Raw genomic sequence first — 15000 nt, forward strand, 5'->3', positions numbered from 1 at the left:
TGGATAGACAGATAGATGATAGGTAGATAGATAGATTGATAGACAGATGGATGGATGGATGGACAGATAGATGATAGGTAGATAGATAGATAGATTGGTTTGGTAGATGGATGGATAGACAGATAGATGATAGGTAGATAGATTGGTAGATGGATGGATGGATGGATAGACAGATGATAGGTAGATAGATAGATAGATTGGTAGATGGATGGATGGATGGATAGACAGATAGGTAGATAGATAGATAGATTGGTAGATGGATGGATGGATGGATAGATAGATAGATGATAGGTAGATAGATAGATAGATTGGTAGATGGATAGGTGGATGGATAGACAGATAGATGATAGGTAGATAGATAGATAGATTGATAGATGGATGGATGGATGGATAGATAGATGATAGGGAGATAGATAGATAGATGAGAGATAGGTAGACAGATAGATAATAGGCATTTAGAAGGACTGATATATAGATAGGTAGACAGATAGATGGTAGATATTTAGAAGGATTGATATATAGATAAATAGATAGACAGATAGACAGAGAGAGAGATAGGTAGATATAGATAGATAAATAGATAGAGATAAACAGATAGATATATAGAAGGATAGATAAATAGACAGATAGACAGACAAAGAGATAGGTAGATCTAGATAGATAAACAGATGGATAGAGATAGACAGATAGATAAATAGAAGGATAGATAAATATACAGATAGACAGACAAAGAGATAGGTAGATCTAGATAGATAGAGATAGACAGATAGATATATAGAAGGATAGATAAATAGACAGATAGATATATAGAAGGATAGATGAATAACTAAGATAGAAAGATATATAGAAGGATAGATGAATAACTAGATAGATAGAAATAGAAAGAAAAAAGATAGACATAGCGAAAAACAAAATGAAAAAAAAATAGACAACGAAAAACAAAAAGAAAAAAAAAAGATAGACATAACGAAAAACAAAAAGAAAAAAAGAGACATAACGAAAAAAAGAAAAGAAAAAAAAAGAAAAAATGAAACGAATAAAAGCAAAGAATACAGTGACATGAAGGCCCTTAGGACAGTATATAAGAGCGGAACAATTTCGGTGAATGAGACTTTCATGTGAGTTAGTGTCTCGAGCGAACAAGAATGTGAATGTTTGTAAGTGAGTGCGTGTGTGTGTGTGTGTGTGTGTGTGTGTGTGTGTGTGTGTGTGTGTGTGTGTGTGTGTGTGTGTGTGTGTGTGTGTGTGTGTGTGTCAGGGAGAGTGCGTGGATGTGAAGGAAATCGCCAGTGAAAGTTTATGAATACAGCTGAATCAGTAGTGAAAGTTTATGAATACAGCTGAATCAGTAGTGAAAGTTTATGAATACAGCTGAATCAATAGTGAAAGTTTATGAATACAGCTGAATCAGTAGTGAAAGTTTATGAATACAGCTGAATCAGTAGTGAAAGTTTATGAATAAAAGTGAATCAGTAGTGTAAGTTCATGAATAAAAGTGTCTCAAGTGAAGTCCATATGAGTGCAAGTGAACCTTACAAAAAGTGAGTTCTTATGAATGTAGGTGAAATCAGCAAGTGAAATGCTATTAATTTAAGTGCGTGAACAGTAATAGCTCTTGCAAGTAAATCATTAATGTTTATGAATACGAGTGAACCTTACAGTGAGATCTGAATGGAAGTGAGTTTAAAATGAAATGAAATGCAAATGAAACAGCAATTGAAGTTTATAAACGCTAGTAACTCCCAAAAGATTATGGATGTAATGAACACAAGTAAATAATTAATGAAAGTTTATGAAAGCAAAGAAAACCACTGTAATTATTTATGAATACAAATCTTCATTGATTCCTTTTTATAAATGCAAGCGAGTCATCAGTAAAAGTTTATGAATAGGAGTAATTTGATACAAAAATTTACTGCTGTGGGTATAATCAGTGAATTTTTAAAAACAGATGAATCATCAGTCAAAATTTATAAATACACGTGTTTTTCCAGTGAAATTATACGAATGTAAGTGAATCATCAATAAAAATTATTTATATTATAGTAGATCAGCAGTAAAACTAGTGTTTTTCCAGTGAAAGTATGCGAATGTAAGTGAATCATCAAAAAAAAAAAAAAAAAAAAATGAATAGAAAATCAACATTGAAACTTGATGAATGCAAAGGATATATCGCTAAAACCGTACCTAAGTAAATCAACAGTGAATATAAAAAAAAAGAAAGAACAAAAGAAAAGAAAAGGAAAAAAATAAATAAATAATATATATATATATATATATATATATATATATATATATATATATATATATATATATATATATATATATATATATATATATATATATACAAAGAGACAAAATCAAATGACGTTTCTCACGGACCTCAGGTTGACCCACTCATTGCAGATGCATAATGTTATTTCTATCCATCTTTCAAACTACGAGAAGCGAGGTGCCAGGCCTTACTCCATGTTGAAGACTTATTATGAGAACTATACTTATACAGTACAGTATATACAGTATACAGTATACTTATAAAAGTGTGCTGTACTAAGTGCTCTCGTGTACAAAGGGACAATATTTCAGGCACACTGAAGAAGAAAAATTAATTGCTTTTCCGTTCAAGGTAATTGCATTTTACGTATCATAATATGAGTATTTTTGATACGTGAACATCATTATCATCATCATTAGTATTCTTCAATAATCATCATCATTATCATCGTTATCATTATCATCATCATTATTATAGTGATGATTATGTTGATGATTACTGTTGATGGTTATTATAAATGATAAGGATAATGATATTCGTAATAGCAGTGACGAAGATAATAGCAATAATAACAGTATCATTTATAATGACCATAGAAATAATAACAATGACAAAAAGTGACAACAGTTGATAGAAAACGAAAGACATTACAAATAGAAACCGATTTGTGAAATTTACAGATATACAGAGAGAGAGAGGGAGAGAGAGAGAGAGAGAGAGAGAGAGAGAGAGAGAGAGAGAGAGAGAGAGAGAGAGAGAGAGAGAGAGAGAAGAGAAAAGCGAGGAGAGAGAGAGAAAAAGAGAAGAGAAAGGCAAGGAGAGAGTGAGAGAAAGAGGAACAACGAAAGAGAGAGAGGAACACAAAGAGTGAATAGGGTTCAAGAAAAAGAGAGAGAGAGACAGACAGACAGAGAGAGAGAGAGGAGGGGGGGAGGGCAGACCATAATAAAACGTAGATTGGAGACACAGAACTTTGCAGAATGACAGAGGCAATCATATGACAGTGACAGTAAAAACGAAGATGATGAAGGGACTGACTATGGTGATAAAATGGTGATTTACGACAAGGGAAGAAGTAATTCGCATCAATACTAATAATATTACAACTGTAAATGCTAATAGGAAAATGTAATTATACCATCTTTTAATGCACCCATGGACTTTCACCTACACACACTTACACAACCCTCCCCCTCTCCCACCTCCTCCCTTTCCACCCCAACCTCTCCCCTTCCCACCCCTCCAAAACCCACCCAAACCCCCATATAACAACCCCACCTCACTCCCCACCCCCTTCCCAACCCCCCACTTCCCCTTCTCCCAATCACCCACCTCTCAAAACCCTCCCCCCCAATCCCTTCCCTTCTCTCACCCCTCCCCCCCCCCACTACCACTTCCCTTCTCCCCCCTATCCCAACCCTTCCCCAACCCACCCCTCCCCTTCCCCACCCCTCCCCAACCCTCCTCCCTCAACCCGTTCCCCCTCAACCCCAACCCCTCAACCCCCTCAACCCCAACCCCCCAAACAACCCCCCCGTACTCACATCACCGTTGAAGAAGCAGTAGATGCACGCCACCACGAACCCCTGGAATGACGTCAGCAGATTCGTGCCGTAGGACCAGACCCCGAACTCGAAAGCCGATCGTTCCAGCGGTTTGGGAATCATGGTGATGGCGTTGGTGATTCCCAGGAGCGGCAGGAGGAAGAGGGCGTTGCGCACGGATCTCCGGAGGGGTCTGGAATGGGAATTGGGGGGGTTGGTGGGGGTATGGGGGGATGGGGTTGGTGGGGGTATGGGAGGGGGTTAGGAGTGGGAGTTTGGGGTTGGTGGGAATGGGGGTTGGGGGGATTGGGATTTGGGGTTGGTGGGGGAATGGGGGTTGGGGGGATTGGGGTTTGGGGTTGGGGGGATGGGAGTTTGGGGGGGTATGGGGGGGGAGTTTGGGGTTAGTGGGAATGGGAATGGGGGGGGAGTTTGGGGTTGGTGGGAATGGGAATGGGGGGGAGTTTGGGGTTGGGGGGAATGGGAATGGGGGGGAGTTTGGGGTTGGGGGGAATGGGAATGGGGGGGAGTTTGGGGTTGGGGGAATGGGAATGGGGGGGGAGTTTGGGGTTGGTGGGAATGGGAATGGGGGGGAGTTTGGGGTTGGGGGGAATGGGAATGGGGGGGAGTTTGGGGTTGGTGGGAATGGGAATGGGGGGGAGTTTGGGGTTGGGGGGAATGGGAATGGGGGGGAGTTTGGGGTTGGGGGGAATGGGAATGGGGGGGAGTTTGGGGTTGATGGGAATGGGAATTGATGTCGGGAATGGAAATGAAGTATTGTTGGCAAGGAAACGGGAGTTTTGACATTGAAATAAGGAGAGAAATGGGAACAGGAATGGGGGATACGTTGGAATTGGAACCGAGGATGGGAGTTTTGGAATTTGAAAGGAAGAGAAATTGGAATGTGGGAATGGAGGAAGAAATGTTTGGAATTTGAATGAAGGAGAAATTGGAACAGGAATTGATGGTTCGAGAAAGAGGGGAGAGAGGGGTGGAGGGGGGAGGGGGTAAGAATTTGGATAGAGGAGGAAAAACAAAATTGTGGATTAGTAAGTTTTTCAGAATTTTAGAAAAATCTATCATATCTTTTTTTTTTTTTTTTTTTTCGTTTGTGAATTTTCTTGTTTATATTTGTTCGTATATTTGTATGTGTAAGTACATGTGCGTGAGATAATGTATGCTTAGATTTTGATATAGTTTCTAGCCTGACGATAAATACGTTATATTGGTAATAATAAAATCTTCCAAAATGATAATAGTGTTGATACTAACGATGATGACAATCAAATCCCGATTGAAGAGGTTATAATGTTCATGTATATGTATATAAATTCATACATATATATATATATATATATATATATATATATATATATATATATATATATATATATATATATATATATATATAATGTATGTATGTATGTGTATGCAAGTATATATGTATATATATTCATATATATATATATATATATATATATAGTATATATATATATATATATATATATATATATATATATATATATATATATATATATATACAAATATATATATATATATATATAATATAAACACACATATATAGTGTGTATGCAGACACACACACACACCTCTCCCCGCACCCACCCTCTTTCTCTTTCTTCTTCTTCGCACCCTCCTCCCTCCTCCCTTCCTCTCCCTCCCCCCTCCCTTTATCATATGCCACAGCTTGCAACCACGGCCGCAGATGTTGCAATTCTCACTCGTAGTCTAATAAACGTTGTTCTTAATGCCTCAAGTTTCTCTCCCCAAGATTCACGCAAGAATTTCCATCCTACTTCTTTCTTTTTCTCCCTTTTTATCGTCTCCTTCCCTGCTCCCTTTTTATCGTGTCCTTCCCTGCTCCCTTTTTTATCGTGTCCTTCCCTGCTCCCTTTTTATCGTGTCCTTCCCTGCTCCCTTTTTATCGTGTCCTTCCCTGCTCCCTTTTTATCGTGTCCTTCCCTGCTCCCTTTTTATCGTGTCCTTCCCTGCTCCCTTTTTTATCGTGTCCTTCCCTGCTCCCTTTTTATCGTGTCCTTCCCTGCTCCCTTTTTTATCGTGTCCTTCCCTGCTCCCTTTTTTATCGTGTCCTTCCCTGCTCCCTTTTTATCGTGTCCTTCCCTGCTCCCTTTTTTATCGTGTCCTTCCCTGCTCCCTTTTTTATCGTGTCCTTCCCTGTTCCCTTTTTTATCGTGTCCTTTCCTGCTCCCTTTTTATCGTGTCCTTCCCTGCTCCCTTTTTTATCGTGTCCTTCCCTGCTCCCTTTTTTATCGTGTCCTTCCCTGCTCCCTTTTTTATCGTGTCCTTCCCTGCTCCCTTTTTTATCGTGTCCTTCCCTGCTCCCTTTTTATCGTGTCCTTCCCTGCTCCCTTTTTATCGTGTCCTTCCCTGCTCCCTTTTTTATCGTGTCCTTCCCTGCTCCCTTTTTTATCGTGTCCTTCCCTGCTCCCTTTTTTATCGTGTCCTTCCCTGCTCCCTTTTTTATCGTGTCCTTCCCTGCTCCGTTTTTTATCGTGTCCTTCTCTGCTTCGTTTTTTATCGTGTCCTTCCCTGCTCCCTTTTTTATCGTGTCCTTCCCTGCTCCCTTTTTTATCGTCTCCTTCCCTGCTCCCTTTTTTATCGTCTCCTTCCCTGCTCCCTTTTTTATCGTGTCCTTCCCTGCTCCCTTTTTATCGTGTCCTTCCCTGCTCCCTTTTTATCGTGTCCTTCCCTGCTCCCTTTTTATCGTGTCCTTCCCTGCTCCCTTTTTATCGTGTCCTTCCCTGCTCCCTTTTTATCGTGTCCTTCCCTGCTCCCTTTTTATCGTGTCCTTCCCTGCTTCCTTTTTTATCGTGTCCTTCCCTGCTCCCTATTTTATCGTGTCCTTCCCTGCTCCCTTTTTATCGTGTCCTTCCCTGCTCCCTTTTTTATCGTGTCCTTCCCTGCTCCCTTTTTTATCGTGTCCTTCCCTGCTCCCTTTTTTATCGTGTCCTTCCCTGCTCCCTTTTTATCGTGTCCTTCCCTGCTCCCTTTTTTATCGTGTCCTTCCCTGCTCCCTTTTTTATCGTGTCCTTCCCTGCTCCCTTTTTTATCGTGTCCTTCCCTGCTCCCTTTTTTATCGTGTCCTTCCCTGCTCCCTTTTTATCGTGTCCTTCCCTGCTCCCTTTTTATCGTGTCCTTCCCTGCTCCCTTTTTTATCGTGTCCTTCCCTGCTCCCTTTTTTATCGTGTCCTTCCCTGCTCCCTTTTTTATCGTGTCCTTCCCTGCTCCCTTTTTTATCGTGTCCTTCCCTGCTCCCTTTTTTATCGTGTCCTTCCCTGCTCCCTTTTTATCGCGTCCTTCCCTGCTCCCTTTTTATCGTGTCCTTCCCTGCTCCCTTTTTTATCGTGTCCTTCCCTGCTCCCTTTTTTATCGTGTCCTTCCCTGCTCCCTTTTTTATCGTCTCCTTCCCTGCTCCCTTTTTATCGTGTCCTTCCCTGCTCCCTTTTTATCGTGTCCTTCCCTGCTCCCTTTTTTATCGTGTCCTTCCCTGCTCCCTTTTTTATCGTGTCCTTCCCTGCTCCCTTTTTATCGTGTCCTTCCCTGCTCCCTTTTTATCGTGTCCTTCCCTTGGGCTTAAGAACAGGTCATACGCATTTGCAGCTTTATAGTGCCATTCATTCTCCATATGAAGGCATTTTCTCTCGTGGTTATTTATGTTGTAAATAATTTACGTCTGTTGTGTTGTCATTGGGTCGTTATAACATTATTATTATCAGGAAATTATTGTTCTGTTTATAATATGCCTGTTACTTCTGTTATTCAGATAGTTATATTTACTTAGTTTAGTTTAGTTTATTTAGTTATATATTTTCCTTTAATCATCAGGTAGTCATTTCTCTGTAAATAATTTGCCTGTTTTTTTACTGCGCCGTTCGAGTCAAGTTATATAACTCCAGACGGGTTTTCTGCGCGTAATTTTGTAATCTGATCCGCTCTCTGTAGCATCTTCTCGTCATATTGCATTATATTGGCTCAAGCATGATCACTACGAGAGGGAGCTCCTTGCATGGTGCAACAGCCTCCTCCTCGACTCGAGAATCACTTCAAAGGGAGGTTAAGTAACTGATTAGGAATCTCCTCATACCCTGGACGTGTATTGCGTGGTAATCCCAACTCATTGAATAAGAGATAGCGTCTGTATATGTTATAGTTTCCACCTCATTTCTCTCCTCTCTCCGAAGCGTACGACACGGGAAACACAGGTGGGGATTTGTGTACCGACTACGGCCAATTTCCTCGACATACATGCGGTATTTTGGGCTCTCCCTCTCCTGTACGTATTGACACAGGGAGGAGTAAACAAAGTCGGTAAAGTCACTGTCGTTTTTAACTTGAATTCAGCAGAGTAAGTGCTGAATTCAAGTTAAAAACGGCAGTGACTTTACCGACGAAAAGTCACTGTCGTTTTCAACTTGAATTCAGCAGCGTAAGTTCTATAGCCCACATTATCTGACATCGTGTATTGTGCAGTACCTGTCTGGGATGTGACGTGCCCCTTCCATCAGCTTCGTATCATGGGAGAGGCTAGATCAGTAGCAACTCGAGGTGTCATGCCGTCTGTTTTGATGCTTGTTCAATGGAAATATAACCCTTAAATCCATTATTTTCCTTCCTTTTTGAAAAGCTGGAGAGACCAAAATGATCGACCATATTCACAAAGCATCCATATATTTCGTGGCTTGATCAAAATAAACCCATATGCTTTTCTTTCCAAAATAGAATCAGATATATATGTATATATCTTCGAATTGCTACTGATTTAACCTTTCCCTTCTAGCTCGTAAACTTTAGACTTCCCAATCCTCAACAGCGGTGATTTTACGAAAATCCTCGTTTCTTTACGTCATTTTCAGTTTATCCTTCGGTTTCAGAGGAAATAAAGAGGACACGTGTACCCAGGTGGTCATAGGGGCAGCAAACGTTAGCTTTAACATGGGGAGAAAGGGAATTGATAAAGCAGGGAAGGGAAGGGAGGAAAAGATAGGCTCAAAGATATGGTAATACGGTTCGAGTGTCCAGGATCTTGTCTTACTATAACTCTTTGTTGTTGTTGTTGTTGTTGTTGTATTATATGTAGTATTGACGCATGTATCACGAGGTATATATCATGATTTTTCTTTTTTTTTGGATGTTGTTTGTGGCGTTTTAATTCCTGACTTGTTAACAAATTAAGTAATCTAAACCGAAGAATCTCCGTCTATCTCACAAAGCTTAGAATGATAATTTATCTTAGTAAAAGACATAATAACATCTATTCAAAATGACCTCCATATCTCGTACACCTTCACTTCGATGTTCACGACTTCATACAATGCAGCTCGTTTTTTCTCTCTCTCTCTCTCACTCTCTCTCTCTCTCTCTCTCTCTCTCTCTTTCTCTCTCTCTCTCTCTCTCTCTCTCTCTCTCTTCGTCTATTTCACTCTCTCTCTCTCTCTCTCTCTCTCTCTCTCTCTCTCTCTCTCTCTCTCTCTCTTTTATTTCACTCTCTCTCTCTCTCTCTCTCTCTCTCTCTCTCTCTCTCTCTCTCTCTCTCTCTCTCTCTCTCTCTCTCTCTCTCTCTCTTCGTCTATTTCACTCTCTCTCTCTCTCTCTTCGTCTATTTCACTCTCTCTCTCTCTCTCTCTCTCTCTCTCTCTCTCTCTCTCTCTCTCTCTCTCTCTCTCTCTCTCTCTCTCTCTCTCTCTCTCTTCGTCTATTTCTCTCTCTCTCTCTCTCTCTCTCTCTCTCTCTCTCTCTCTCTCTCTCTCTCTCTCTCTCTCTCTCTCTCTTCCGTGTTCTTTTCAGGCGAGAAACCCCCTTTGTAGCGAACTAATCAAGTTAATAACACACCTCCTCCTCCCCCCCCCACCTTTTATTTTTTGGGGGGGTGGGGGGTGGGGTGGGGGGATGGGGGGGTTCGACCAATGAGTGAGGATACTGACCTTATTTGCTGCACTTCACTGGAACTAGCTTCACGTAGTTTGCTTATCAGAATCCTCATGATGTTGAGGAGAAACAGGAGGTTTGCCTGGGGATGGGAGTGAAGAAGGGGAACGACCAATTAGCATCAGAATGTCTGTGAGAATATGGATTAGAAATCTGCATTATGAAAGAAGGAGGAAAAAAAAGTTACATGAATCTTTTTTTTCTTTCTAGAACTTTTTTTTTCTCTTTTTTTTCTTCATTTCTTTATTTATTTTATTTTATTTTATTTATTATTATTTTTGTTCCTTTTTGTGATTTTAACATTTCGTTTAAATCACTGATTTGGGTTATCTGATACACGAGAAATAACAAACTGATTAAATACTATGAAAAAAGTGTTTATGCAGCTAAAAATCACGATTAAGATAAATTCCTAACTATACCATATAACTATAATTCTCATCCTCGCACTTCTTTCAGTCTCAATTAAATAGATTAAATTATAACAAAAGAATAGACCGACAAGGGAATACAAACAATTAAATAAATTCCGGGAATAAGAAACATAACAATGATAGATAATAATGATAATAACTACTGTACTTTTTCAGTTTTTTTTCAGGATGAGACGCCAACACTTCATCTGAATTAGGAATACATTCAGAACTTCAGCTGAAATCTGCAATGCTTTCAGACGAGCGACACTTTTAGACCAGAAGAATAAGCAGTATTTTCAGACCAGCAAAATCAGTAATACTTTCAGGCTTCAGGAGAATCAGCGATACCTTTAGACTTCAGAAGAATGAACAGAACTTTCAGAGTTCAGCAAAAAAGAGAAAATACTTTCAGACTTCAGCAAAATAAAAAGTACTTTCAGACCAGCAAAATCAGTAATACTTTCAGACTTGAGGAGAATCAACGATACTTTTAGACTTCAGAAGAATGAGCAGTACTTTCAGACTTCAGCTAAATCAGTAATACTTTCAGACATCAGGAGAATCATAAGTACTCGGTTAATATAACCAGAAAGTGGGAGATAGACTGAGAAAAAACATTTACATTCTATCATCCGTCATTACTCTCTATGTTTCTTTCTTTGTCTCTGTTTCTGTTTTTGTCTCTCTCTCTCTCTCTCTCTCTCTCTCTCTCTCTCTCTCTCTCTCTCTCTCTCTCTCTCTCTCTCTCTCTCTCTCTCTCTCTTTCTCTCTTATATAATTATATATATTCTTATACAAGAAAACACACACACACACACACCCTCCCACACCCATTCACCTCCACCCCCACACACCCACCCACACCCACACTCACCCCCCAACCCCCCTCCCACACCTATCCACCCCCACTCACCCACACCCATCCACCCACCCATCCACCCATCCACACCCACACCCCCACCCCACAACCCCACCCACACACACACACACTCACCCCCCCCACCCCACCCCACCCCAACCCACCCACACCCACCAACCCTCCCACCCACCTCCACCCAACCCCCACCCCACCCCACCCGAACCCACCCACACACCCACCCCACCCACCCACCCACACACACTCACCCCAATGACAGTGAATCTTGGTCCCTCTAGAATCCAGTAATAGGGCGTGAGAGAGTAACCGAGCCAGCAGTCCACGTTCATCCACAGGGACATGACGGCGGCCCAGGAGGCTGTCATGAATACGGGGATACCTGCGGGATAACGGGATGGAAGGAGGGGGATAATTTGAGTAAATGATGGAGAAAAAGAAGAAAGGAAACCTGATAATCTGGACGATCTAAGAAAATGAATAAATAGAATAAAAACGTAGATTACCACGACCTTCGAAGCTGTCATGAATACGGGGATACCTGCGGGATAACGGGATGGAAGGAGGGGGATAATTTGAGTAAATGGTGGAGAAAAAGAAGAAAGGAAACCTGATAATCTGGACGATCTAAGAAAATGAATAAATAGAATAAAAACGTAGATTACCACGACCTTCGAAGCTGTCATGAATACGGGGATACCTGCGGGATAACGGGATGGAAGGAGGGGGATAATTTGAGTAAATGATGGAGAAAAAGAAGAAAGGAAACCTGATAATCTGGACGATCTAAGAAAATGAATCAATAAATACATAGAATAAAAACGTAGATTACCACGACCTTCGAAGCTGTCATGAATACGGGGATACCTGCGGGATGACGGGATGGAAGGAGGGAGGTAATTTGAGTAAATAAAGGGAAAAAAGGTAGATAACGTGAGTAAATGAAGGAGAAGGAAAGGAATGCTGATAATATGAGCGAATGAGTAAAATAAGAAATAGAGTAAACTTGAATCCTGAAAACTGGACGATCTACACATAAAAAAAAAAAAACGTAGACTTCCACGGCCTTTTTTTTTATCCTGCGGGATAACGAGATGAAAGGAGGGAGTAAATGAAAGGGGAAACGAAGAAAGGAGAGATAACGTGAGTAAATGAATGGAAAGAAGTAGAGAAAACCTGATAAAATGGAAAGGAAGAAAGGAAAGCTGATAACGGGAGTAAATGAAGAAATAAAAGATTAGATTACCTGATTACCACGACCTTTGAAGCTGTCATGAATACGGGGATACCTGCGGGATAACGGGATGGAAGGAGGGAGATAATTTGAGTAAATGATGGAGAAAAAGAAGAAAGGAAACCTGATAATCTGGACGATCTAAGAAAATGAATAAATAAATAAATAGAATAAAAACGTAGATTACCACGACCTTCGAAGCTGTCATGAATACGGGGATACCTGCGGGATAACGGGATGGAAGGAGGGAGGTAATTTGAGTAAATGAAGGGAAAAAAGGTAGATAACGTGAGTAAATGAAGGAGAAAGAAAGGAATGCTGATAATATGAGCGAATGAGGAAAATAAGAAACAGAGTAAACTTGAATCCTGAAAACTGGACGATCTACACATAAAAAAAAAAAAAACGTAGATTTCCACGGCCTTTTTTTTTTTTTTTTTTTTTTTTTTTTTTTTATCCTGCGGGATAACGAGATGAAAGGAGGGAGTAAATGAAAGGGGAAACGAAGAAAGGAGAGATAACGTGAGTAAATGAATGGAAAGAAGTAGAGGAAACCTGATCAAATGGAAAGGAAGAAAGGAAAGCTGATAACGTGAGTAAATGAAGAAATAAAAGATTAGATTACCTCATTACCACGACCTTCGAAGCTGTCATGAATACGGGGATTCCTGCGGGATAACGGGATGAAAGGAGGGAGATAACGTGAGTAAATAAAAGGGGAAACGAAGAAAGGAGAGATAACGTGAGTAAATCAATGGAAAAGAAGAAAGGAATGCTGATAATATGAGAAAATGAAGAAATAAAAGATAGGAAACTTGCATTTTGAAAACTCGACGATCTAAAAAAAAATAATAATAAATAAATAAAATAATTAATTAAAAATAAAATAGATTACCACGGCCCAGGAAGCTGTCATGAATACGAGGATACCTGCGGGATAACGGGATGGAAGGAGGGAGATAATTTGAGTAAATAAAAGGGAAAGGAAGAAAGGAAAGCTGATAATAGTAAATGATGGAAAGAAGTAGAGGAAACCTGATAAAATGTAAATGAAGAAATGAAAGATTAGATTACCTGATTACCACGACCTTCGAAGCTGTGATGAATACGGGGATACCTGCGGGATAAGGGATGGAAGGAGGGGGATAATTTGAGTAAATGAAGGAGAAAAAGAGGTAGATAACGTGAGTAAATGAATGGAAAGGAAGAAAGGAAAGCTGATAACGTTAGTAAATGAAGAAATAAAAGATTAGATTACCAGATTACCACGACCTTCGAAGCTGTGATGAATACGGGGATACCTGCGGGATAACGGGATGGAAGGAGGGGGATAATTTGAGTAAATGAAGGAGAAAAAGAGGTAGATAACGTGAGTAGATGAAGGAGAAGGAAAGGAATGCTGATAATATGAGCGAATGAGGAAAATAAGAAACAGAGTAAACTTGAATCCTGAAGACTGGACGATCTACGCAGATAAAAAAAAAAAAACGTAGATTTCCACGGCCCAGGAAGCTGTCATGAATACGGGGATACCTGCGGGATAACGGGATGGAAGGAGGGAGATAATTTGAGTAAATAAAAGGGGAAACGAAGAAAGGAGAGATAACGTGAGTAAATCAATGGAAAAGAAGAAAGGAATGCTGATAATATGAGAAAATGAAGAAATAAAAGATAGGAAACTTGCATTTTGAAAACTCGACGATCTAAAAAAAAATAATAATAAATAAATAAAATAATTAATTAAAAATAAAATAGATTACCACGGCCCAGGAAGCTGTCATGAATACGAGGATACCTGCGGGATAACGGGATGGAAGGAGGGAGATAATTTGAGTAAATAAAAGGGAAAGGAAGAAAGGAAAGCTGATAATAGTAAATGATGGAAAGAAGTAGAGGAAACCTGATAAAATGTAAATGAAGAAATGAAAGATTAGATTACCTGATTACCACGACCTTCGAAGCTGTGATGAATACGGGGATACCTGCGGGATAAGGGATGGAAGGAGGGAGATAATTTGAGTAAATGAAGGAGAAAAAGAGGTAGATAACGTGAGTAAATGAATGGAAAGGAAGAAAGGAATGCTGATAATATGAGTAAATGAAGGAGAAAAGTAGGAAGGAAAGCTGATAACGTGAGTAAATGAAGAAATAAAAGATTAGATTACCAGATTACCACGACCTTCGAAGCTGTGATGAATACGGGGATACCTGCGGGATAAGGGATGGAAGGAGGGAGATAATTTGAGTAAATGAAGGGAGATAAGTAGGAAGGAAAGCTGATAACGTGAGTAAATGAAGGGAAAAGAAGAATGGAAACCTGAGAGTATTAGTAAATGATGGAAAGAAGTAGAGAAAACCTGATAACATGAGTAAATGAAGAAAAAAACAAAAGTAGAACGGAAACCAGTTAATACTAGTAAACGAAGAAATCAAAGACATGAAACGAATTTTGATAACTCGACGATCTAAGAAAAGAAAAAAAAAAAATTACCACGGCCCACGAAGCTGTCGGGATAACGAGACAAAACGAGGGAGATAACATGAGTAAATGAAGATAAAATAGAAAGGAAACCTGGATTTTGAAAACTGGATGATCTACGCTGAAAAAAACGTAGATTTCCACGACCTTCGAAGCTGTGATAAATACTGGATAAACCTGCGGGATAACGAAATAAAACGAGGTAGATAAC

At 39.9% G+C, this 15000-nt stretch overlaps 1 protein-coding gene across 1 annotated transcript in view; it reads right to left on the bottom strand.

The window, feature by feature from the left end:
* LOC113812476 (PDF receptor-like) overlaps positions 1–15000 on the bottom strand; it is a 68123-nt gene that overhangs the window by 8203 nt on the left and 44920 nt on the right. The window contains exons 8-10 of the mRNA XM_070114604.1: positions 11328–11458; positions 9783–9868; positions 3820–4012 (exon numbers count right to left, since the gene is read on the bottom strand). Of these exons, the coding sequence (XP_069970705.1) occupies positions 3820–4012; positions 9783–9868; positions 11328–11458 (410 nt within the window). The remainder of the gene's footprint in view (positions 1–3819; positions 4013–9782; positions 9869–11327; positions 11459–15000) is intronic.

This window comes from Penaeus vannamei, chromosome 36 (genome assembly GCF_042767895.1).
Source record: "Penaeus vannamei isolate JL-2024 chromosome 36, ASM4276789v1, whole genome shotgun sequence".
NCBI lineage: Eukaryota > Metazoa > Arthropoda > Malacostraca > Decapoda > Penaeidae > Penaeus > Penaeus vannamei.